The sequence below is a fragment of the Zeugodacus cucurbitae genome, chromosome 6, assembly GCF_028554725.1.
Source record: "Zeugodacus cucurbitae isolate PBARC_wt_2022May chromosome 6, idZeuCucr1.2, whole genome shotgun sequence".
Lineage (NCBI taxonomy): Eukaryota > Metazoa > Arthropoda > Insecta > Diptera > Tephritidae > Zeugodacus > Zeugodacus cucurbitae.
Genome location: NC_071671.1, coordinates 44,159,735 through 44,184,345, shown reverse-complemented (window position 1 = coordinate 44,184,345; position 24,611 = coordinate 44,159,735). Strand labels below are relative to the sequence as shown.

At 39.8% G+C, this 24,611-nt stretch overlaps 1 protein-coding gene across 6 annotated transcripts in view; it reads left to right on the top strand.

The window, feature by feature from the left end:
• LOC105209802 (uncharacterized) overlaps positions 1-24,611 on the top strand; it is a 56,727-nt gene that overhangs the window by 22,948 nt on the left and 9,168 nt on the right. For all 6 annotated transcript variants that reach the window (XM_054233959.1, XM_054233958.1, XM_054233957.1 and 3 more), the window contains 5 exons: positions 4,058-5,017; positions 8,993-9,175; positions 9,328-11,078; positions 11,481-11,616; positions 14,596-14,847. In XM_054233959.1, the coding sequence (XP_054089934.1) occupies positions 4,171-5,017; positions 8,993-9,175; positions 9,328-11,078; positions 11,481-11,616; positions 14,596-14,847 (3,169 nt within the window). In that variant the 5' untranslated portion in view covers positions 4,058-4,170. The remainder of the gene's footprint in view (positions 1-4,057; positions 5,018-8,992; positions 9,176-9,327; positions 11,079-11,480; positions 11,617-14,595; positions 14,848-24,611) is intronic.

Genomic DNA, 24,611 nt, shown 5'->3' with positions numbered 1-24,611 from the left:
ACATTCAAAGAGGTAATGCGGCATGTGTATAATGTATAAAATATAAAGAGGCTACATTTTCACCGAGAAAAGAAAACGCGCTATGTCTATAGCAGTTATAAACCTCTTAAATAAAACCAAATGGAATCTGGAATAAAACTTAAATCATTGACCATATTACGAGATAATTTGAAACAGTAGCAACTCACCGACGCAACAAACTGCTCTCATAATAACGGCTACTGGTCAAGTTGGCGGCCCTTGGGACTTATTGTTTTCTTTCAGAAAGCATATATGTATATATGTATGTGTGAGTCCTATCAGTCCACTATGAATGCACCTAGTACATATGTACGTATGTTACTATGTGCAACATAGCATTGATGGCTTACTAACTATAAAGCCAGTAAGTCTGGGCTGGAAAGATGGTAGCTGGAAGCGCAAAACAGAAAGAAAATCCCAAGTCATGCGCTCACTGCTAAACACCGGCAGCCAAGAAGACTATAGTGTGGCCAAGGGCGTACGTGTTGCACGTTGCGTATGTGTGTGTGTATGAGTGCGTGCGTGCGTGCGCTGCTAGTCACGCTGCCGTGCATACGCAACAATAATAACAATAACAAAGAGCAAAACTCAAATGCTTGTGACAAAAATAACCACATCAACGACGTCATCAACTGCACACTTCAACATATATACTGCTATTATTTCAAACACAACTGTATATATGTGTGTGCTTGGGTGCTTTTGCTTTTTTTTTTTGTTGATTTTATTTTCCTCTGTGTTTGTATTTGTATTAGCTTTGTATTTTTCGCGCCAACGCAAGAAATTTTGCGTCTGGTGAACGGCCAACCGGTCTAAAGGCCGGCCGGTTGCTCGGCTGGTTGACTTGTTTTGGCTGAATGACCGCAGAGACGACGTCGGCAGCTGCAGCACTGACCATTACGCTTGCTTCCAATCAGCTAGCCAACAGGCAGCCAAACAGTCATGCAGACAGTCAGACAGCCGGCTGGCAGTCATCAGGCAACGCGCCACTCGCATTCGATTCTGATAATGAAGCTGAAATGCACACTTTTACATTTCCTCGTAAACAATTAACGACCTACTGCGACGACGGCAGCCGAGCGGGCGGACGACCGACTGGCCGGCCGGCCGGTTCTTCGGTTCGGTAACGTCCATAAGTTGTGGCAAGACGACGACGACGACGACGACGACGACGATAACGTGCTGGCCAAACAGCTTTCTTGGAATATACCGAAAATTATTGCATTAATGCGAAGCAGCACAGCAGCAGCACTGCACTTGGCTGGTATTGCCCCGATGCGTTGCACAATCGTACACACGCAGGTAGTCAAACAACAAACACCAACGCATTTGAGCACGCGCCAATGGTCATTCGTAGGCCATCCAGTTGACCAGACAAACATTGGTCGGTTGGCCGCAGCTAGTTGGCTAGCTGGCTGACTCTACTCACTCAAGTATGTGTGTTTTGCAGCCGTCAGCCCACATGCGTCTGGACTTACCTGTATTGCCGCTCCCCCCTTCCCCCTCACCTGGCTGCGCGTCCGGCCGGCGCGGCTCAGCTCAGCATGTCCGTTTGCTGTCTGTTGCCTGTTGTCTGTTCGCCTCCTCATTTCGCTTGCATTGCGAACGCTTGGTTTATGGCATTCCAAAAATGCTGCCGGCCGCCAATGAGCGCACTTTTGCCTCACGTTGTTGCTATTTTTAACTCCGGCGAAGTTTCAAGCGCATGCATACCAGCGCCAAATACACGCTCGGACATACGCAGACAGACAGACATACTTGGTAGGAAATACATGCACTCACGCCTATGCCGTATGCATACTAGTTATGATTCAGACTTTGGATTTTCGATTTTATTTTTTGCATTTTTTTGCGTTTTTGTTTTTGTTTTAGACATTTTACTGCTTTCGCGTTTCTTTCACTGGCTCTGCGCGGCTGCTGTCAAATTGCATTCGCAATGCCAACGTGTGGTATTTGTTTAATAACAGATACATACGTGTATATGCGCTTAAGTCGTATGTATGTGTATGTATTTATGCATTTTATTCCAGCATTTTCCGAATCGCGTTTACCGGTCAATTAAGTTTCTTTATTGTGAATATTTGTGTATTTCGACAATTTACAAAATACTTTCATTATGCCAGTTGTACATTTTTATACTCTCGCAACAAAAATTGCTAAGAGAGTATTATAGTTTTGTCCACATAACGGTTGTTTGTAAGTCCTAAAACTAAACGAGTTAGATATAAGGTTATATATACCAAAATGATCAGGGTGACGAGTAAAGTTCAAATCCGGATGTCCGTCTGTCCGTCCGTGCAAGCTGTAACTTGAGTAAACATTGAAATATCATAATGAAACTTGGAACACGTATTCCTTGGCACCATAGGAAGGTTAAGTTCGAAGATGGGCAGAATCGGACCACTGCCACGCCCACCAAATGGATCGGATAATAACCACGCCCACCTTCCATACAAAGGTTAGGTTGAAAATGACTAAAAGTGAGTTAACTCACTAACGAGAAATGTCAGAAACACCAAATTTTACATAAGGAATGACAGAAGGAAGCTGCATTGAGATTTTTTTACAAAATGGAAAATGGGCGTGGCTTATGGGTCAAAAACCATATCTCAGGAACTACTCGACAGATTTCAATGAAATTCGGTTTATTATATTTTCTTGACACCCTGATGACACTGGTGCTATGTGGGCGAAATCGGTTCACAACTACGCCTACTTCCCGAATAACTCAATTTTGAATCCTTCTTATTCGTTCACTTTATAATACATATATACATTAGGAACAAATGAAGATAGGGGAATAAAACTTTACACAAATACTGTATTTGAGCTGTGACATCACTTGTGGAAAAATTGACAAAATCGAACCATGACTTTTCAAGGTCCCTGATATCAAACATGAAGAACTCAGTGCCTAAGGGTAATTTTTCACCGAAAATATAGGTAAATCTCTAAATAAAGTGCGAGAGTATAAAATGTTCGGTTGCACCCGAACTTAGCCTTTCCTTACTTGTTATTTACTAAGACCATCCTCATAGGTATTATCTAACAGAACAATATTTCTTGAAAATGGTTAAATTTCATCATTTTAATCTCAATAAAGTGTTTTGGTCAATACTTATAAGATTTTTTTTTTGGTTAAATGTCAAATTAGTAGTAATAATCTTTGACTTGTGAAAAATGATTGCTCAGGATCATTTCATTGGACAATGGTAAGACAAAATCACAGAAAAATATTCCAGGAGCAAGACCACAATCCAAAAAGTGATAAAAAATAAATGGGAAAATAGTGGACTAGAGAGCATGCCAAGAAAGACCCGACTGTTTCAACCCGATTTATTCAGAAAACTTTCCGATCAATGTTTCCGAACGGAAAATCCAAGAAGATTGTTATTCCAAACCCTACAAGAATAAAAAGCCCTACGCAGCAATACGAACTTGAAGGCATGATTTGAAATTGCCAAAAAGCGTTATCAAATCGGCCAAGCTTTTTGAAAATAATAATTTGGAGTAATAGGAGAAAATTTTAATTAAAAAATACGAGTCAAATATTGAGTCAAACAAAAATAACCATCACTTACATTTTCGTTTGTTTCGGTCCAAATAATTCGTATAGCAAATGACATATGTCTGGGTTCCTGTTTATCCCAACCTAATAGCAGTCTCACATATGTACGCTACACAATATTTAGAACTCAGCATTCCCCGCAGGATGCTTTGTACAAAATTTGATTAAACTCGGTCAAACAGATGAGAGTTATTAAATTTCACTTAAGGTGGGTGGTGCGACGTCCATTGCTTAATTAAACTAATAAAGCAAAATCTCCCCATCATGTTTCGCCAATATCGATCCTAGATTCTGTGTATAATATCATCAAGATCTCACGGATAACAGTAAAACATTTGCAACAAAAACGAACCACTCGTCTAAGTAAGGACGTTAAAATCTCGGGTTCACCTCATTTTAGAATATTAAGTTTTATAAAATTCTATAAATATTTATCTAATAATAGTCCAACTTTTGTTTTCATTCCAGTGAAAATTATGATGGGACAAACACTTTGAAAACCTGCACTCTCCGCAGCATTCAAAGAAACAAGACTCGCCACTTGAGCACACGAAAATCGCATAAATTACAAAACAGTGAAAATGTGCAAAATCGCACGGTTTATGAAATCCGTTACAAATACAACAAATACAATGCATACGCTAACATTTCTCAAATCCAATTACAAATACAAGCGCAGAGTCTACACGAGCATGACGCATACGCACGCAACGTCAAGAGTGCGCCAACCACAGCGGCGCGCTGCAGCCGCGGAGGCAGAGGCAGAAGACCGCTGCGCTAATGCCAAAAATACATTAAATAATGCAATTAATCAAATAATCAACACTAAACGAATTACATGTGAAATTAAATTAATATTTAAATTATTTATTTTGTTCGTCGGCCAATTGCTGACGTACACACCTTGCCATACGCGCGACGGCAGACGCCCGAGTGACAGCGTGGCGCTAACGCAGAGCCGCCAAGTCATCGGTGGCGGTGGCGACGGCGGCAGCTTTGATGACACGAGCCATCAACGGCGAAATTATGATAAAGTGTCAACCGGGCGATGCCAAATAGCGCAGCGTCTCCATCAATGGACACAAAGACAGATGCGTCAACATGACAGCCAAACTCGGCTAGCGCCGCCACAGCAACAACAAAAGCAGCAGCAACAACAGCAACAGCTATGTTTATATGCGCGCAGTTTGGCGTATAATCAAAGCAGCCGTCGCTGCAATGACAGCAATTGGCAAGATTTATCGCCGGTGGTCGCGCAGCTGTCAGCAAAAGCAACGGCAACAACAACAACAGCAGCAGTAGCAACAATGCTGCAACGGTGGCACACATCGTCTGGCAGCGCCAGGAATGGACGCATTAATGTGCTCTCAACACTGGCGGCAATATTATTTATGGCATTGGCATTCAATGCGACGCCTCTTGTTGATGGTGAGTAATCAATGTTTGTTGTTGTTATTGTGGTTGTGTTTGTTGTGAGAATGCATATAATTGACATGTTAGTGCGTACGCGCGACTGAGTGTGTGCGCGTGTGACGTTACATCTTAATGAGTGACATTGATGTCCTAACTGATTCCCAGCCGTCATGTCATTTAGACAAATGTAGACAAATGTTTTACGAGCCCACCAGCAAAGTGGTTATATGAATTACAGGTGTGAAAACGGTAGTATAATAAGTGGACTGCACAAAGTGCATATGGAAGTGATTTATATTAATCTTAGACAGGTGAGACTAATAGCTTTGAGACGGGTGGCTCTAGCGCGGGACAAATTCTTCAAAGGTCGTGGGATCTGTCCGAAGATAATCAATTATTACATTATTACAACTCTTTTCGGATACGGCCCCTGATTCACTCTGCCTATTTATAAAGATACTCCTTGACTTCATAAACCAGCCACGAAAATGGAGAGCCCTGCAAATATTGGACTGTATACAAGGTTTGTCGAAAGCTTTCCCATGACAGATTTGACTGACCTATTCTCCTATTTTTGAAAGTACTCACAGAAGTTGCTCACTGGCCCTAACTTTGAGATATAAGCATGTTTTAAAATGCCAACGACCACTTGATGATCCTTACGAAAAACTTTCATCGAATATTCTATATTAGAACTCGATGGTGATTCGATCTCTCTCTATTAGTTAGTTATATATTTTCTTATTTTTTGCCACTATAGATCTGTTTGAGTTTGTTGGAGTCCCCAATATTTGTCTCGAATCATTCGCTTGAGTTTAGATAATACGAAGGAGGCGATAGATTATAGTAACATCGTTATTAAAACTCCCCCAACAGTTTCAATAGACATGTAATTTCTAAGATTATATTCTGAACAACATATTTGTATTGTGGTAAATCTGTCTGACGAAGAAAACCCAAACTCTACAAGGGCCTTATCATTCCTGTCTTGCTTTATGGTGCAGGAGCAAGGACGATATCAAGTCTTCGAGAGAAATGTTTTGTGGAAGATTTATGGTCTGGGCTGGCTAGGTCGTGTTGTCTGAATGAACGAAAATATACCAGGTTTAAAGTGTGTGATATAGTACCCACAGTGTATACACAGCGGCTATAATCTACGCCGATAAAGAAAATAATAATAAATTAATCATCAAATCAAAAACAACAGAGTTGACAAATATACATTCTATTGTTTTCTATCTGTTGTTTTTTGTTATATTGATCACGGAACTGATGGATGAAATAAACCGGGTTTAATTTGTGAAAGCTGGAGAATTCTCCATATAGAAAATTTGGTGTCTTTAAGTTCCAACCGATATGCATTTATTCAGCTAACAGCATAGCAGTTAATGCAGATCTTCACCGAATCTTCTAAAAGATCGGAGAGTAATTCCTTCCACTCGTAGCTTTGTTATACTTTGTCATACTATTTGTTCGCTATTTAATAAGTTCAAATTAATTAAATCTGAATTGTATCCGTCTCTCTGTAGTCGCTTTCGGATTTTGTAGTTTTTAATATCCGTAACCTTAAACCATCCCTTTTTTCACAAACATGTCACCGCTTCTGGTGAAACATATCATCTCTAGTATTTATTTTGTTTACGACATTTCACCCAAATCATCAATGAATCAACCGGTTTCTTAGGTAAAATATAAGCACTCTTTAGCACTTAATAGCTGTGGGAAAAATCATAGAGAATCTGCAACAAATCCAATCATTCAGTCAAAAATTTGTTGATTCCGCGAAATCAAAAACAAATAAATCGCTTATAATATATAATTTACTCATAAAAATTGGCAGACATAAACAAATGAACGAGAATAGAAAATAGAAGAGACGAGACGAGAGGTTTATGGCCAAGCGTGTCGATTTGTGGCATAGGCAAATTCCGTTTACGGCCAACGCAATCGAAATGATCCTGAGCCGTTAATAAATTATCACGCTAATACTCGTTTATGTACGAGTAGGTATGTATGTATGTGTGCCTAGATTTGTTGTGTATATTTAGCATTTGCATATTTATATCGTCTATTTTTGCACTCTATGAGTTTCTGCGAGATGAATGGCAGCCGCGCGTGGGAATTAATAACCGCGCATTCACGCTTGTTTACGCTCGCAAAGGCGCCTGGTAACTTAGCTTCAACTGCTAAATCTATAAGTGATTTGTTTATTGATATCTATTTTTATTTATTTCGAATTGTATTTATCATATCTCAGACGACACCGGAAGAAGGGTTTTACCTGAGTAAACGGTTTGCTTGTAAAAATAACAATAAATTAACAGTTTCTATATGCATGTAATTGGCGTATAAACCGTTTAGCCGCCGATTATAGCAGAATCCACCAGAGCGCGCCATTCATTTTTCCGTTTTACAGTTTGGTGCCATTTCGAAATTCCAAGTGCTGCCAAGTAACTTTCCACGTGGTCTCACCAACGGAGTGGAGGTCGACCTCTTCCGCGGCTTACTCCAGCGGGTACTGCATCGAACACTTTCAGAGCTGGAGTGTTTTCATTCATTCGAACAACATGACCCAGCCAGCGAAGCCGCTGTCTTTTTATTCGCTGAACTATGTCAATGTCGTCGTATTACTCGTATAGCTCATCGTTCCATCGTCTGCGGTATTCGCCGTTGTCAATGTTTAAGGGACCGTTAATCTTGCTCGAAAACTCCTGGTGTCGTTCTGCACCGCACAGCAAGACGGAAATGATTTGCTGGAAGCAGAACCGCCTCCCTGGTGCATCAAGAGGTCACTCGTACAAAACGTCAAAGATCTTGAACAATACACCGACCAGACTGCGGACGCAAACAGTTTCAGACACGCTCTAAACGCCATTCACAGTGGATCTATTAACACCTTCTTTGACTACCTTCCAGTGAATGGTGTCCTTGGAAACAAACCATCACCGTTAGCAGACGAAGAGCTCAAGTTGGCGCGTAACACTAGAGTGACCCTTGCGCAACTTCGATCTGGATATTGTAACAGGTTAAAATCCTACTTATCTAGACTGAACCCCGACATACAACATACATGTCCTGCATGCAACAAGTCCCCGCAAGACACTAACCACCTTTTTGCATGACAAACGAACCCTATTCATCTAACACCCTTTGGTCCGACCCCGTCGAAACAGCATGTTTCCTGGGCCTCTCGTTAGATGACCTCGACGACAATTAGATTTATGCTTTCTGTTCCGGCAGGGATAGATAATCGTTACAACAACAACGGAAATGATAACCGACTTGTAGAGTTTGATTTGGGTTCGTCGAAAGAAGACTTTACTTTTCTGGTTATCGTCCACGCTTCTGCACCTTACAGCAAGACAGGAATGATAATCGACATGTGGAGTTTGATGTTGGTTCATCGAGAGAGGACTTTACTTTTCAATTGCCTACTCAGTCCAAAGTATCACCTGCTGGCAAGAGTGATGCTGCGCTGGATTTCGAGGCTGACATTGCTGGTGTTGTTGATACGACTTCAAAGTTATGATGATAGGAGATATTTCATCTTGTCCTCATTCACCTCCAGACCCATTCGCTTCGCTTCATTATCCAGACGGAAAAAAAGCAGAAAAAATGGCGCGGTTGTTGCCTCCAATGATATCAAAACCTTTGGAGTACGCCAACAGCTGTATACCCTTCTCTGATTAGCTCTGCAGTTCGTATTATTTTTTGCAGCATCAAGTTGAAGAAGTTACACGATAGAGAGTCACCTTGTCTGAAGCCTCGTTTGGTATCGAACGGTTCAAAGAGATCCTTCCCAATTATGACGGAGCTTTTGCACAACGTCAGCTTACGCAGCGAAATTAGTTTGGCGGGGATACCAAATTTACGTGTCTGCTATCTATCTTAGCTCTCGATCTTAGAAAGTATTTACTTTATTCTTATTTCATTATTTACTGTCCATTATTGGTTTTATCCCCAATCTATTGATTTTATTCCTCCTTTCAGCCGGCGCCTGCTGGCGTTCGTCACAAAGTAATGGCAAATGTAGCGAGATTTACTTGCGGAACAGCACCAAAGCCGAGTGTTGCCGTTATCCGGAGCTCTTCTACACGGATCGTGATGTTACCGATGTAGAGTTCTTCTTCACAACAACCGTTGGTGATGGAATGACCTGTTCACCTTGTGCGCGTAAGTAACTGGGTTCTATAAAAACTAACTAGGAATCTTTAAGATATATTATAGTATATATGATATAGAGTTTTAGTTTTATATTAATAAGTACGGGCTTCTTCCATTGTATCTAACAACCCTTCTTACATCAAACCTTATTCCGATTTCAGTAAGTTGCAAGAGCATGCAATGCGGTTGGAATAAGAAGTGTGTCAAGCGCAAGGGCCGTCCGAAGTGTGTCTGCGCACCGGAGTGCGGCGCGGCCAAGCGACATAAGCAAAGGGGGCAACCGAAGATTTATCGTGGACACGAACCACACAGTGAACAGTTGCGAATGAATAGACACATTGTGACTGGCGCTTTCGGTGTTGGCGGTAAAGAAGCCGTTGAGGGCGACAGCGCTTCGGCTTTCTTCAACGAAGGCAAATCGCCACGCGACATACGTAGTTTAAGTAGCGAAATTACAAATGTTAATTTAGGTGTTGAACACCAAATGCAAATGCAAATACAAAATCAAAACCAAAACCAAAGAAAACTGATTCTAATGCAAAGTCAAAGCCAACAGAAGCCTCAGTTAAGTAGACGTGTAGAGAAACCGGGAAGACTTTTAATAACGGCCAATGTCGAACATGACACCGAGAAACCCGTCCAACAGCGTATACAGATTATTAGTAATGTAAGGATGAATAGCAGAAAACATCACAACCACTTTAATCGTGATAATTTCGATGATGAATTCAACGACGAAGACGATGACGACGAAAACAACGAAGACGACGAGGACAATGATGAGGATGCTGCTGATGATGCGGATGCTGATGCGCATAATGAAGATACTCTTGATATTGATGATGATTTGGGTGATTGGTTGGATGACGTCGTCGTTGGCGCGGAAGAATCAACGGGCAATCATCGGCGTAGTAGCGATGATTCAACAAGAACCCCGTTGGAGTCACGAAGAAGCTTCAATTTGCCGTCTAGACATAAAGCAAATAAAAATTCAAATCACAACAAGAAGCGAAGACAACATGAAAATGAAATGGAGCTCGGCAAGCGCCAGCAGGAGAACAGCAACAACAACAATTTCGCCATAATAAAACGTTTCCAACTGGCGGCGGCTGCAGCAGCAGCACAGCCATCCGCGAGCGCTTCAAATGCCAGACGGCTCGAGAACGCACCAAATCACGAGGAGGTGTTGCTGCCACCAGGCGATACGGTGAATGTTAATAGTGCCAGCAACAGCAACAGCAACAATGGCAACTACAATGGCAATAAAGGCAAAGGTAAGCACAACATTGACGGCGGTAGACAACAACGTGAACGTCATCACCATCAGCAACGCAAACGCAAACATCAGAAGCAACAACAACAACAACAACAGCAGCAACAACAGAATGGCCATCAGCACAATCATCGCGCACACAAGAAACACAAGAAGCTAAAGGATCACAATGCTAACAACAATGACAACAATGTGCGCACGCGTACATCATCGTCTGCAACATCCTCGTCGGGCGCGCAGCACAACAACGATAACATAGCAACAACAACAACAGCGGCGGCATCACAAACGCCCATAATACCAACAACAACAACGACAATGGAGTGGCAGACAACAGCTGCTACCACTCCCGTAAATTCCATGTCGCCGTCTGATGATCGTCGTTTATTAAATCACGGAAGTCATATTGCAAAATCATCGCCGTCGTCGCCGGTGAGAATGCAAAAAACCGGCGCATCGTCTGAGGCATTTTTCGGTGTTGGTGCCGGTGCCGATGCTGTTGGTGTTGGTGTTGTCGATGGAGGTGTTGCTGCTGAAGTTGGCAAATCATCTCTTAATTCGGATGACTCGACACTACTGGATGGCATATACGAGGATTTCAATGTCTACGGATTCCCGAATCGCCAATTTGAAGTAGCGGTGAGTTTCACGTGAATATTTCATTTCCTTTTTTTACGATTTTTGTGTTTGAATCTCTAATGGATAGTCTTGTTCAAAATGCTGGTGTTCTTTTGTTAAGGAAATATTTGGGTTCGGAAAGTACTGCATATATATATATATATACTGGAAGTATATATAAGTGGCGCCGTCAAAATGGTCAATAGCACAAGGGCAACTCCACAAGGGCAACTCCACATAGTATTTTCACATATGCATCAAGATTAGCTGTTTCGATCAGTTTCTTAAACAAAAATCTTGCTCAGACAGATTCACCCGACTAATTTAGTGTAAAAATTATTTTAAGAAGCTCTATCGATGTCTATTATCATGTTTTCTTTAATGAAACTAAAAATTTTTTTATTTCGATTATATTTTCAATAGGTAGAAAATTTTCATGGTCCACACCCTGTTTGTGGTACAGATGGTCGCACTTACAATACGGAATGTCAGTTGAAGAAGCGCGCTTGTCGCACCAATAATCCAACGCTGGCTGTTGCATATCGCGGACATTGTCGAAGTGAGTATAGATTTTGAAATTGTTTCTCATTACCAAAAAAGAAAAGTTATTATAATAGTCTAGTAGAAAAACGTCTTGAAATATTTATGATATGAATAATGCAGGGCAACACATAATTTCACCAATTTATCTTCCACATTAATACAATCATATATATACAATCTTATCAGGAAGATATGTTTTAGAGAGCTATGATTAGCATGACTTTACGAGTTCTAGTGTGCGTAATTAGGTTTGACTACCATATTTTCAGAAAGAGCACCACTTAACAATTCTATACTACCACTTAACAATTCTAAACTACTAAGGATGGCTCAAAACCCTTAAATATCGAAAAAGAACTTTGAGCCTGAAGCTTGTGAGATAAGTTGGTTAAATACTAAGGCTAGTGTGTGATAAAAATCTGGACTGGTTCCGGCTTTGATGCAACTCTTAGTAAAGCAATAACTAATAACTACTGCAACTAACTACTCCCTACCAGTTAGCTGCAATTATGGACATTCTAATATACTCAGCAATTTTCAGTTTTTAACAAATTTCACGGACTTTCGTAAGCTTTCAGAAGTGACTCCAAATTTGTTCCTCAATACTGCCTTGCCCTCTAGAGAGAAGTGATATAAGTACGACTAGATAAATACTTAGGGATAAGTAAGAAACTAGACAAACGAGTGGGGGTGATGTCTTTGCAGAAATATTAGATACAAGAATCGCCTTCCGGCTACCAGATTACTACAGTGTTTTCCAAGCAAAGATACTTGAATTGATTGGAGCCTTCTCGTTCTGTCAAGAAGAGTGCATAGAAGAAGAAAAATATTTATATTCACAGATAACCAATCGGTTTTAAAATCACAAAAGTCTCTTAGTATCTCATCGAAGATAGTAAAAGAATGCCTTGAGCTAACATCATATTTCACGATAAGTGGGCATGCAATGGATTCCAGAATAAAGAGATATTTCTTGAAACTGCAAAGCATTTGAACGTGTCAGCCTGGGCACCTTACAGTTAGATTTCGATTAACAGGGAATATATAGTATGCCTCTGGCTACGTGCAAATGTTTAATCGACAAACATGTTGTAGATATAGTTGATCCTATGTGGAAACAATTCCTGATTTACGCAATAAACAGAAAAACTTGACCTGGATTTCCGATCGCACATGCCGACTATTGAAAATTAAAAATAATGACATAAGAACCCTACTTGGAGCGCTAACAGGTCACTGTCTGACTGAAAGACACGCCAACAGACTGGGGTATCATACCTATGAATACCTTAGAATCTGTCAAGAAGTCGAAGAAAAAGAGACTTTTCTATAGCCTATACAGATGCAAGGCTTGGTATAGGTAGGTATTAGGTTCAAATTCCAAATTACGAAAAACAAAAATTATAGAGCGAAAAGAGCTTTATCAGCGAGAGGCCCTCGGAGAAGCACTAATTTATTTCTGTCATGAAATGAAATGAGGAGCAGGAGCTACGATCAATACTCCCTGTATGAATTGTTGGTATGATCGCGCAACGCAGGAAGTACGACACATGCCTTGCCCATGCACCTGGCATCGTGGCAAATCCGTTGCGAGGCAAAACAAAAATGGTTATAAATTAAATATTTGTGTTGACTTCATAAAAATAAAAAAACAATAACAAATAATTTTATATACAGACATATGGTGTGTGCTGATCGTTGCCGGCTCGCATGCATCTGCTCATACATTTGCATATGCTTATGCAGCAGGAAGCCATTCGGACGACGGCCAGAGTGCGCTCAAATCGGTAATAAAGATAATCCAAGTTGAGTCTGTAATTTTCCGATGGAAAAATACTTGTTGCACTCTGATTGAATCAGAAGGCGACGCGGTGCGTTTCCAGCGCTTGGCAACCATTGCTGATGGCATTGCAATGTGCCTGTAATGTTGTTGTACAACGAATGTAAGCAGCATTTAACGCGTGCCGAATATGTTGCAGCTACAACTTAACAACACGACAACAGTTACAACAACAACTGTGAAAGCAATAGCTGGCAATGCAATTGCTATTGTTGTTGTTGCTGTTATTATTATTGCAGCCGCCACAACTAATGACGTTGCCACGAGCCATGACAACAATAAAAAACTTAGCAACAAAAATGACAACAACAACGATAGATATGTGGACAATGTCGCCAGCTCGACCAACCAACCAACTGCCAACAGAAATCGACCAAAGATTGCAACAACAAATCGCCAATGCCACTTGTGGCTTTTCGGCCATCCGCGACCGTCCGCCTCTGTCGTCGGTCGCTGTTTGCGATGCGTAAAAATAATTTCATGAAAAATTATATTGCAATTTTGCTGGTGTCACAGATGGCGCCAAGGCGTTGCCGCTTCGCTGCAATGTTCAATGATAAATTTGACAGTTTATTAGTTGCAAACGAGTGATGATTCGCTGGTTATACTAGTTGTTCATGTTGCTGTTGTTGTTTTCATTTTATTATTATTTACTATTGGTGTTTTTGTTTTTGTTTTTGTTAATTTTTCTCAACTCCTTACCATCTGTAGTTTGACTTGGCGCTAATGTTGTTGTAATATGATTCAATTTGAATCGATGGTTGGCTGCGCATGGCAAAACAAATTAAAAGAAAAACGTGTGTGTCTATTTTTAGCAACTTTAGCGTTGTTTGTAGTTGTTGTTAATTTTACAGCCTGTTGGTTGTTGCCTTCAAATATTTTTGTAAATTACCCAAATACATACAGACATGTTGCGAAATTGGTATTGCATGGAAGTAGCAATAGATTCAAGGGTCTTAGAATTACTCCTTTTTAAAGGGTTTTAATATTTACAACCTCAAAACTTCCTTTGGAACAGCAGGATCACAACTTTCAAATATGAAATAAGTAGATCCTAACGCTTATTCAAAAAAATATTTTTTAAATATTATTGGAGAAACCCAAAGTTAAATAATTTCATAAATTTAAAAACAAATTTTTATTGTAACTTTCCAGCATCATGTAACGGCGTGAAATGTCTCAACGGTCAAACATGCGTCGAAGATCAATACACAATACCCCATTGTATTGCTTGTAAAATTGATTGCCCCGACGACGATGCGGCCGCCATTGCAGCGCTGCCAATCGATCCGACGCGCGCAGTCTGCGGTGTCGATGGCAAGACGTATCGTAGTGTTTGTGATATAAATCGAATGATTTGCAAAAGTGGACGGTCAGTTGCTGTCGCTTATCCGGGACCATGTCGAGGTAAGTGATAAAAATAAATCCATTGTCTAATTACACATGTAGATGAGAGAGAGGTGCAAAGCATTCAACCGCAATACTTGATGGGTTAACGAGAGTAGTTTAATGACTTCGTTTGTCAAGTTCAAATATTAATTATTAGTGGTCTTTAGCCTTAACCAACTTATGGATTTTCGTTCATCAAATGCATTTTTGAAATGAATCCGGCTGCTGCTCGATTTAAAGCGAACGAGTAAAGACTATAGTCGCGCGCACCATTTAAAGTTAGGGTGAAAAATCGAGGGACTAAAGACATTATAGTTAGATGTCGACACTGCACGATTAACCTGTGTTTCTATAAAATGCGATAATAAACCTCCGGAGCTTATATCTACTTTAAAAAATAATTATTATTTTTGCATCGATTCGGTATTGAACGAGTCATCAGGTTTGTGTCGTATGAAAAGTATATTTGAAAATAAGCCTTACGCTTTATTTAAGAGAAATGTATAAGGAGGAGAGGATATGATTCATAAAGTTTCTCTCGCGGGCTTAAGATCGATTTTTGACGAACACAAAAAAGTGTAAACTAATAGTGAAATTCTCTCAGTAAGAAAATGACATTCGGAGCTTCCGTTCCCACGACAGTCGGGTGGACGTAACCAGAATGGACCTCGAATTTAATCGGTAGTAATCATTCAAAGGGCCAAGTATCTAACAGAAATCTGAGAACAAATTATATAAACAATAGAAGAGGGAATCGCCTACAATATAATCGATGATGTTACTAGTCAAATGTGTCGAATAAAAAGATGTATGGCCTTCAAAAACTAGCAAGAAAAATTATACAAATTATTTTGAAAACTTTTCAATAATTTTCCCTCCAGACCGTGTACATTTGGTTTACATTTTTTTCTGCAGACAACTTGCAGCACTTCGTTGCAAGTAAATTGCATTTCAAAATAACAATTTTATCATTTTATTAGATCATAATTTTATGGATTCAATCAAAATATGGAAAATACATTTGATTATGGACACATAGACATACGTCTATATGTAGGTATATCTACGCGCATTGTGATCATCATTTTGTGTGCCACATGTAACACGATATTTAAACTAATTGAAAAATTCACCGCCTCATCGCCGCAATTGCCTCAGCGTAACACAGTAATCACTACTAAACTATGTTTATGCGTGTTTGAATGTGCACTTTGTTGTTGCTATTGTTGCTCTTGTTGTTGTGGTTGTTGCTGTTGCAACTCTTTCAATTACCTGACCAATATTTGCGGCTGCATAGTTAACACAAGACTGACTGCGCCGCCGCACAATGCATTCGCATGCAAAATCGAAAGCGCAAAAAAGAGCTACGAACAACAACAACAACCACCACCACTGTCATTGCGCCAATAACACATCGGCACATACATACAAATGTACGTGACACTCAACCGCATTTTTGCATTTGATTGAGTCTCCAAGTAGTAACTGCACACACACGCACCGGCACACACTGTAAGCCAGCAACAACAATTGCCGATTTGCAGATTGAATTTCCCGTAGTCGGCACAAATTGATTGCCGATGTCGCATTGTTGCCACAATTGCTTGTTAGTGTCTGCTGTTGTTGTTGTTGTTCTTGTTGTTGCCAATGATGCATAGCAAAGCAGTGTATGGCATCTGTTTGGGGTGAAAAGCACACAGTACAATGACCACATTAACTAAAATCGTCTATGCTATGTGGTTGTTGTTGTTGTTGTTGTTGTTGCTACATATTGTTGCAATGCCTGGTGTATGGTATGTTGCCGCCACAACTAAAACCGCTGCCACTGCTGCAGCCATGACGGCTTGTGTTGCAATAACTTTGCTGTCACAATGTTGCGTTGTTGTTGTTGTTGTAGTTGCAACTACTATAGCTAGTTGATTGGTTTGATCCGATGCCATGTGACATGTTGTTCGCCACAATCAACAATCACCACCGGCCCGGCACAGCTCAGCGCCGCAATCTACTTAGCGCTCTGACCGCGCTCTATTCTACTTAGCTGCTGCTGTTGTTGTTGTTGCTGTTTCTGCTGCTGCGTGTGGTGACTTTGTTTGTGGCTTCTGTGCGATTATCTTACTGAATTACACAGAATAAATCGTGTTTACAATGTGGCCGGGAATGGAAATTTGTTACTCGGGTTTCACAATTAATTACATTGCAATTGCTCGTTATTGCTTGACAATTTTATTGCCGATCACGTTACATACAAACACACACATACATACATATGTGAAATGAAATTATGCACCTCAATGGCTTGTGATTGTGAAAAATTACATGGAGGACATCGCTTGATTAGTTAGCATTAGAATCAGCTTGCAAATGCTCAACTCAATTAGCAACGCTCTGGCAAGAGATACACCACCCCCGCCCCCCCTCTTCGTGTGGCATTCAACCGAAGATATGCTTGTGGTGGTTTGTGTGTTTGTGTCTTCTCCTATGCTGGAATTGCAGGTTGGGTTACAGTAGCCGCAATCAGCGAAGAAGCTTAGATGCAAGTAACATACGTTGTTGTAACTACTAAGAAAGCACTGATCACTGTTGAGCAAGCAAAGAAGATGGAAACTATACACAAGTAAGAGTATGTCTACCTTGACGAGAATTAACCCAAAACTAAGTTTATGCCTCCGGAATTCCCCAGGAGATCCAACTAGGTATTTCACACCCTTGAATTTAACTCTACAAACGCAAACATTTTTTACGTAGTTGGATTAGATCTAGCATATCACAAATATTTTGTGATCGCTGATCACAACCCTTATTTTTAATGTAAAAGAAAACCAAGAATAGCTAACCCATAGCTGTTAGAGGGAATAATGGCTTTAGTCGCTGATTGCGAGGTTTCCTTGGGCTGCAATTGTTCAAAAGATAGATCAACAAAAATAACATTGTCAGAGAACTTATTATGAGATCATCTTCCGCAAAGAGTTTTCCAAGACGACACAGTGTACTGCGATCCAGTTTATCTGCTCGAGATTATCGATGACTCCCTTCATAATGAGCACTAACCTAAAATAGTTTAAAAGAGAAAACTACTATCGATAGATGATGAGCCTAATTTAAGCCAATAGAAGAAACTCTATATCATTCACTCAATTCCCTCACATCTCGAAAGTACTAAATGTGGGCTTGGTTCAATTCAATTGCTAAATCAGGATCTTATCAAAAGGTTGTAGATTTTTTAAGTTTTTTCGGCACACCTAAACTTGATACCTCGGAAACTTGCATCATTCCAATTTCTTCTAAATCACATAAATCTGAAGCACAAACACTTTACCCCCTAGGCAACGCAGTCCACCTAGAACATAAGTTTCAACTACTTTCAATTCTGACGATAGTTTAGTATACTTTAAAATTATTCAGACATTTTGGAAGATTCTAAATTTGTGCGCACCTCACACATCCAAGGTCCCTAGAGCCATTACATCAGATCGAAAAAGATTTGCGTTCTATTATATCTGACTATAGTACCTCTAAAATGAAAGTGTGTTGTTGAGTAATATCAGAGATCGAAACCATATTGGATGTATGGAATTCAAAGAAGAAAAGTAACTCTATTTCGTGATAATTTTTGAACTTTAAATAATGTACTATATATTATGAAAAAAAATGGATGATCATACCCATTGAAGACAGTGTCAAATAACGCATATTATGAAATGATGTCCTCCACAAATTGATACCATTACTCTAATGATAGTCGAAGATAGGTCACAAGAAAACGCACAAAGATTCAGCATTCAAGATTTCTGCATCAACTTCTCTTTAGGACACGAGTTCATTTTGAGGAGATCAACTGGAGAACAGAAATTAACTTCGTGCTTCGTAGTGAACGATTTGTGAAAATTTAACTTTTAACTGTTGACTATGGACTTCCTTGAAAGCTCTGAGCAGTTTTTTAAACAAATCAAGAAGTCTTTGTGTTAACAAGAGAGTTGAGTATATCTAGTGTTTATCGGACGACGCATTTAGGCCTTTATTAGATGCATTGTGAAACCATCCATAAGGATAATCAATTCAACAATTTTTATGTGTACAATTTTCGAGACCTCTTCAAGAAAACCGCAAGCGTTAGTTGCAATTATTTTGCTATAAAAGCCTTGAATTAGCATATATATTCTACAGTCTATTCTTCTTCTACTTCTTGGAAGCTTCTGGAGTAATTATTGTATACACAGTCTGCTAGCGTGTCTTCCAAACAGACAGGGACCTGTTAGTACTCCTACTAGAGTTCTTATGTCATTCCTTTAAAATTCAATAGTCGGCCCTTATTCCACTCAAACCACGTTTGTCTGCTTGTTGACTAAGTCAAGGAATATTTCCATCGAGACTGCCAAATCTACGACAAATTTAGACTCCTACTAGAGTTCTTATGTCATTCCTTTAAAATTCAATAATCGGCCCTTATTCCACTCAAACCACGTTTGTCTGCTTGTTGACTAAGTCAAGGAATATTTCCATCGAGACTGCCAAATCTACGACAAATTTATCGATTCAGTTTTTATAAGTCAACAGGGACTTTTATATTATCTCTTTATAGGAATCTGGTCCAGCAATAATGTAGTGTCCAGGAACTGCTTGCAGGTTTATCGTGAAATAAGAAGTTAGTCCCACAAACTACTTCACCGTTTAAGCTCAAATTCATAAAGTGTTCTTTTCTTCATTTTTGAACAACGCCATCCATTCAACTCTTGTCTCTTCTTAAAGTTATCACTTATCTGCCAACAACATAATATTGTTGAGTAATGTTTCCGGTATCTAATCTCCCATTGATAGCCCAGCTGTATTAAGCGTTTTTAATTACTTTAAGGGCTTATAATTAATAAATCGAGAGAAACGGCGTGTACTAGCAACACCACAAAGACACAAATACACACGCACACACACCCAGAGCTTTAGGCTTGTACAGCAGTAATAAACAATCTTTAGTTCTGCGTTGCGCGACTGGATCGATACGTAAATGCAAACAGCGGGTTACGCCCCACCATTCTAAGTGCTATGGCATGAAGTACAAGCACAAAGCAACAACAACAATGGTTAAAGCCAGCGCTGGACTTCCTGTCGCGCGCAGGAATCGACGTTAAATATTTTCATTTATCCTCAATGATCATAAAATGTATAATGTCCCGCCGTAACGTGCTGCCACCAATTACAAAAACAATGCGACCAAAAAAAAAGCATATAAACAATGCACTGAAGATCAATGTTGCTGCTGTTGTTGTTGGTAGTGTTGCTGCAATGTTAAGTCTGCGCCGTTGCACCATCGGAAGTATACTATACAACAGCGACAACAACAACAATGGGGGACAATAAAGAGTATAAGTTAGTCAGCAAACTGCAGCGATAACCGACGTTCAGCTACCTGTCTTACACGTCCAGAACATCTGCAACTGTCTGTCGGTCTGTATGTATGTATGTTTGGATGTCTGTTGGTCTGCAGAATTTATGAGTTACTCATTTTGCATTACAGCCGCAGACGTGCAATAACAACACCGCTATTAGTTAGTTAACCATCGCAGTCGTAATAGAATGGCAGTCATTTATTGCTTGACGGCACCCCGAACCCCTCACACCTCGTCGCCGGGAAGACCTTGCAGATTGCAGCGAAGTATCGATGTATTAGCACGATGGTTGGCTGACTGCTTGACTGTCTGGCGTCTGACGAGTGACTGCTCTCACTGCACGAGTGCAAGCCTCCCGCCTGTTGCGTGGAACCAAGTGTCGACGGCGCTGAAGACCAGTAGCCGTGGATGTGGCAGTAGCAATTGTATTTTATGCCTTAATTTTCTTTCAGACCATTAAGCTAATTTTAAATACTCGAATACTCATATATTATCGGCTACGGCTGGAGTCATTAACGCGCAGAAGAAGTGGAAGAAGACGATGAAGGCGAAGTTGAAGTTGAAGACGACGTGGTGGAAGCAAGAATAGCAGCTATAATAATGATAATAATGTGTTAAGTTTAAACAAGGAGGAGACACAGCTGCAGTGCTGCCATGATGGACCATAACTAATCGGTGTACTTACGTTCGTACCAGTTGAAACTAGAATATCTGTGGAGATTGTCTGGCTGTTGATATATATGGATATCTGTCAGCGTTATCGAAGAAAAGTGCGCATACTCGTTGGCATCTCCAGCATGGAGACACTCAATAATCTGGCATATTTAGAGTTATGGAACTTTTGAGCTGACGCCTCGATTGACTGGTATGAAAAGTATTTGGCGCCGCACTCAAGCTATAGCGCGTATAATAAAGACGTTCAAGTGGTGCTGCAACATCTCTTCAACATAAACTGAGTTCTTAACTGTGTAATAATCACTAGATTCTTAAATCAAAGGCCACAGTACATAACCGCGTACTTCGTTTGCGCTCTTCGCCGTCAAAAGTTCCATATAATTCTAAGTCGTAGTTACTTCATAAGAAGAAACGAAGACGAATATAACTGCTGATAAAGTCAGTTGGATGTATCTGCGACATGATTCTGGACTTACGAATATTAGTCGATAACTCTTTCGAATAAGAACTCTTTAAATTTTATGACAACATCAAAGTGGATACAACAGATTAGATCTGGATTAATCGTTGAAAAGGGAAAGAGCTTGAAGACCATCATAGAATCGGAAACATCAAATGTATAAGATTTGTTTGTTAAGTTCTCTGGGGTCTAGTGTTGTCTTTACGTAGATATGAAGATTACAACAGCTGGTCATCACGGTATACGATACCACTGGTTCATAATACCATGAACGAGATAAGGAAAAGTAATATTATGAGAGGTTCGCAGTTTGTTTCGTTTCAACCGGCCCTCGGTTAGAACTACAAACATTTTTTGAAGCGATTCTTACAAAATTATATATATAATAAATATCTTCCGAGATACTTCGAGAAATTTTAACCAAAAACAACCTTGCTTTCAATTTTCTGAGCTTTCTAAATATTTCTGAGACTAGCCAGCGACCTATCCATACATAACTGTGAACAGGCATATTAGTATGGGTACAGAAGTAATTTCAATCCCTGTGATTTAATTTCGCCTCATGTGATCAATAATAGTTAACCATTACTCACGTATTGTCGGAAATGCGCCAAGTCACTAATTTCGAAACATTCCACTCAAACACACTCACACACATCACAAGCACACGCAGAACATTGATAAATATTACTCCACCCTCTTGGAGCTGCCACTCGCCTAATCAAATATAATTTCATATGAAATTTGCATTCGCACATCTGACTATCACCGGCTGAATGAATTATGGCATGTTAACACCCACTTCCCGTAAGGCCGAACAAGCAATTCCAGTAGCCAGTCCGATAGCTATAAATGCAAGGCAATTAGCCAAAACATCGATGAGACGTTGCAGCAATACGATGGCATGGTGAACTGGTTTTCAAGAGGAGTGGCGGTGAGACAGCACTATAGCCGACCACTCAGACAATTCTACGCTTGAGTGTGGCAAGACCAAATTTTATACCCACAGTCACAATTTTATATGCCACAGTGTATTATAACTGTGGTGGCCTACAAGAGCCGTTTGAAAGAATTTGGCGATTGATTGAAATAGTGGACACTGTTATTATCTTAAAATAAAGAAATCATATTGAAAAAGTCTGAATCTGAGAATCTGTATCAATCATCGACGAAGCAAGGTTGTGATTAAGGATATCCAGCTCTGAAGCAAGAGTTTTCCAGTTTTCCATGATATTCTTAGGATACATCTATGGTTTTGAAGAAATTTTGTAGCGATAATTTTAAGAAAACAGCTGCATTAAAGTGAAACAGAAGGTCTAGGCTCTATTCCACACAAGCCAAAATTAATTGCCAGCGTTCTTGAGAAACTCGACTTTACGTAACAGTAATAAGATATCGGCTATCACACGTAGCCGGAAAAGGTATAACATGAAAAAAGTTCTATAATTTTTTAACCGGTTCTTTTAGTACATATGTACTTCTAAGATCGTCGTCTTTGCTCAAACATTAACTTTTTCATTCGTTTTTCTTTTTAATTGAAAGTTTAGTTGTGGAGTCAACAAACAAAACTACCAGACATAAGTTACAGTTTTCCTATTAGTGAATACTATAATTGTAAGAATGTCTCAGCTCCAAATATACTACCGAATATGCTAATACCTCTAGATAAAATCACCATTAATATATATAACGGCTATTTTGCAATGTCCCAGTAAGTTCCCAATAATGTAACAGTACTATATGGTTGAGAGGACTTTTACCCAAAGCAAATCCGCTTTGGTGATTGTTTTCGACATCAGATAGTTCTCTGGATGGTTAATGGTGGGAGACCCAATGTGATTTAACTTTAATCTCGCGAAACTGGAATGGTCAGTAGTGAGCGCAACAAACTCACTAGACCACTAGCGAATCATTCGTACCAAAAGGACCTCGCTGAAGTGTAGAAACTGGCGACAACCATTTTAATCTGATTTTGACATATGTAGCTCGATAGAGAGGTTTGCGCTTCCAAAACAAGTTTCGTGTTCATTATCAGTGAACTCAGGGGCAATAATATCACTCTTCTAAACCCTTAAGATGTTTAAAAGCCTACACATATATTTGAGAGAGATTCCATAACAATGAACTCTCCCAGAGTCTCCCTGAAAAAGCACACTACCCTTCCTTCGTCTCTATCACTAGAGAAGAGTTAGGCAATGGATGTATTGGAAGCTCCTACGGACTTTAGATTGTAACCAAGTATCCATTTAAACTTTGTGAAATATGGATTATTTATGGATTTTCCGAACCAAAGCATCACATTTTCTTTTCTTCTGAGCTCATATTTTTCCTCAGGACCACTTACGATCGGAACCGAAACCAATTGAAGGCATCTACTATGCACCGGGTGTAAATATTATGACTTCTTAAGACTTGTTGCTGGTGTTGTTGTACGTTGTTGCACATGTTTGAAGAAAAGTGCCGTAAAATATTTAATTGCACTTTTTTATTAGCGTCAATTACGAAAAATACCTACTACTGGAATTTCTTTTTCCCCACGAACGTGGAGCGTTTCCACCATAGCTTAGCTACCAGCAGTCGTCAGGTGTAGAAGCGATATTTCGCTATTTTTACGGCAACCAAATCATAATTGTCATTGTTGTTATTGTTGCCGAGCTGTTGATGTTGTTGTGTGGAAGCTAGGAAGAGGAGAACGGTGGATTTGGCTTTTGGGTAATGTTTGTGTGGTTATATGGTTGTTGTTGTGTTTGTGTGGCAGCTTGAGCTTGTCGGGACGATAGTTACGCCTCGTTCAGAGCAGCAGGCGTTCGTTGGCGCTGCAAACGAGTTTACACAGCCGACCGGGAATACCATTTAGTTGGTAGTGGCGTGTAATTAAATATAAGTTTGTGCATATTTACAATTGTTTGTATGTAGTATGTAGTGGTATACATATATAGTTATAGGTGTTTGTGTCTGTCTTTTGTTTTGCTTATTGTCATTGCGGCATATATTCACAAACATACATTTGTTTGTTGTAATCGTACGTTAATTGCTGTTGTTGTGTATTTGTTGTTGTTGTTTTTGTTCTGGTTTACAATAATGACGTGCTGTAGTTGGTGAGCTGAGTGCCTGTATATACACATATGTGTGTTTGTCCATTTGATTCGCTTGTATGTATGTTTGAGCCTAGTAATTCAGAAATATCCTGCCCTACTAAACCAGTTACCAGTTACAACAATACATACACCATCTTTTATACACTCAATCAATCATTCGTACATATA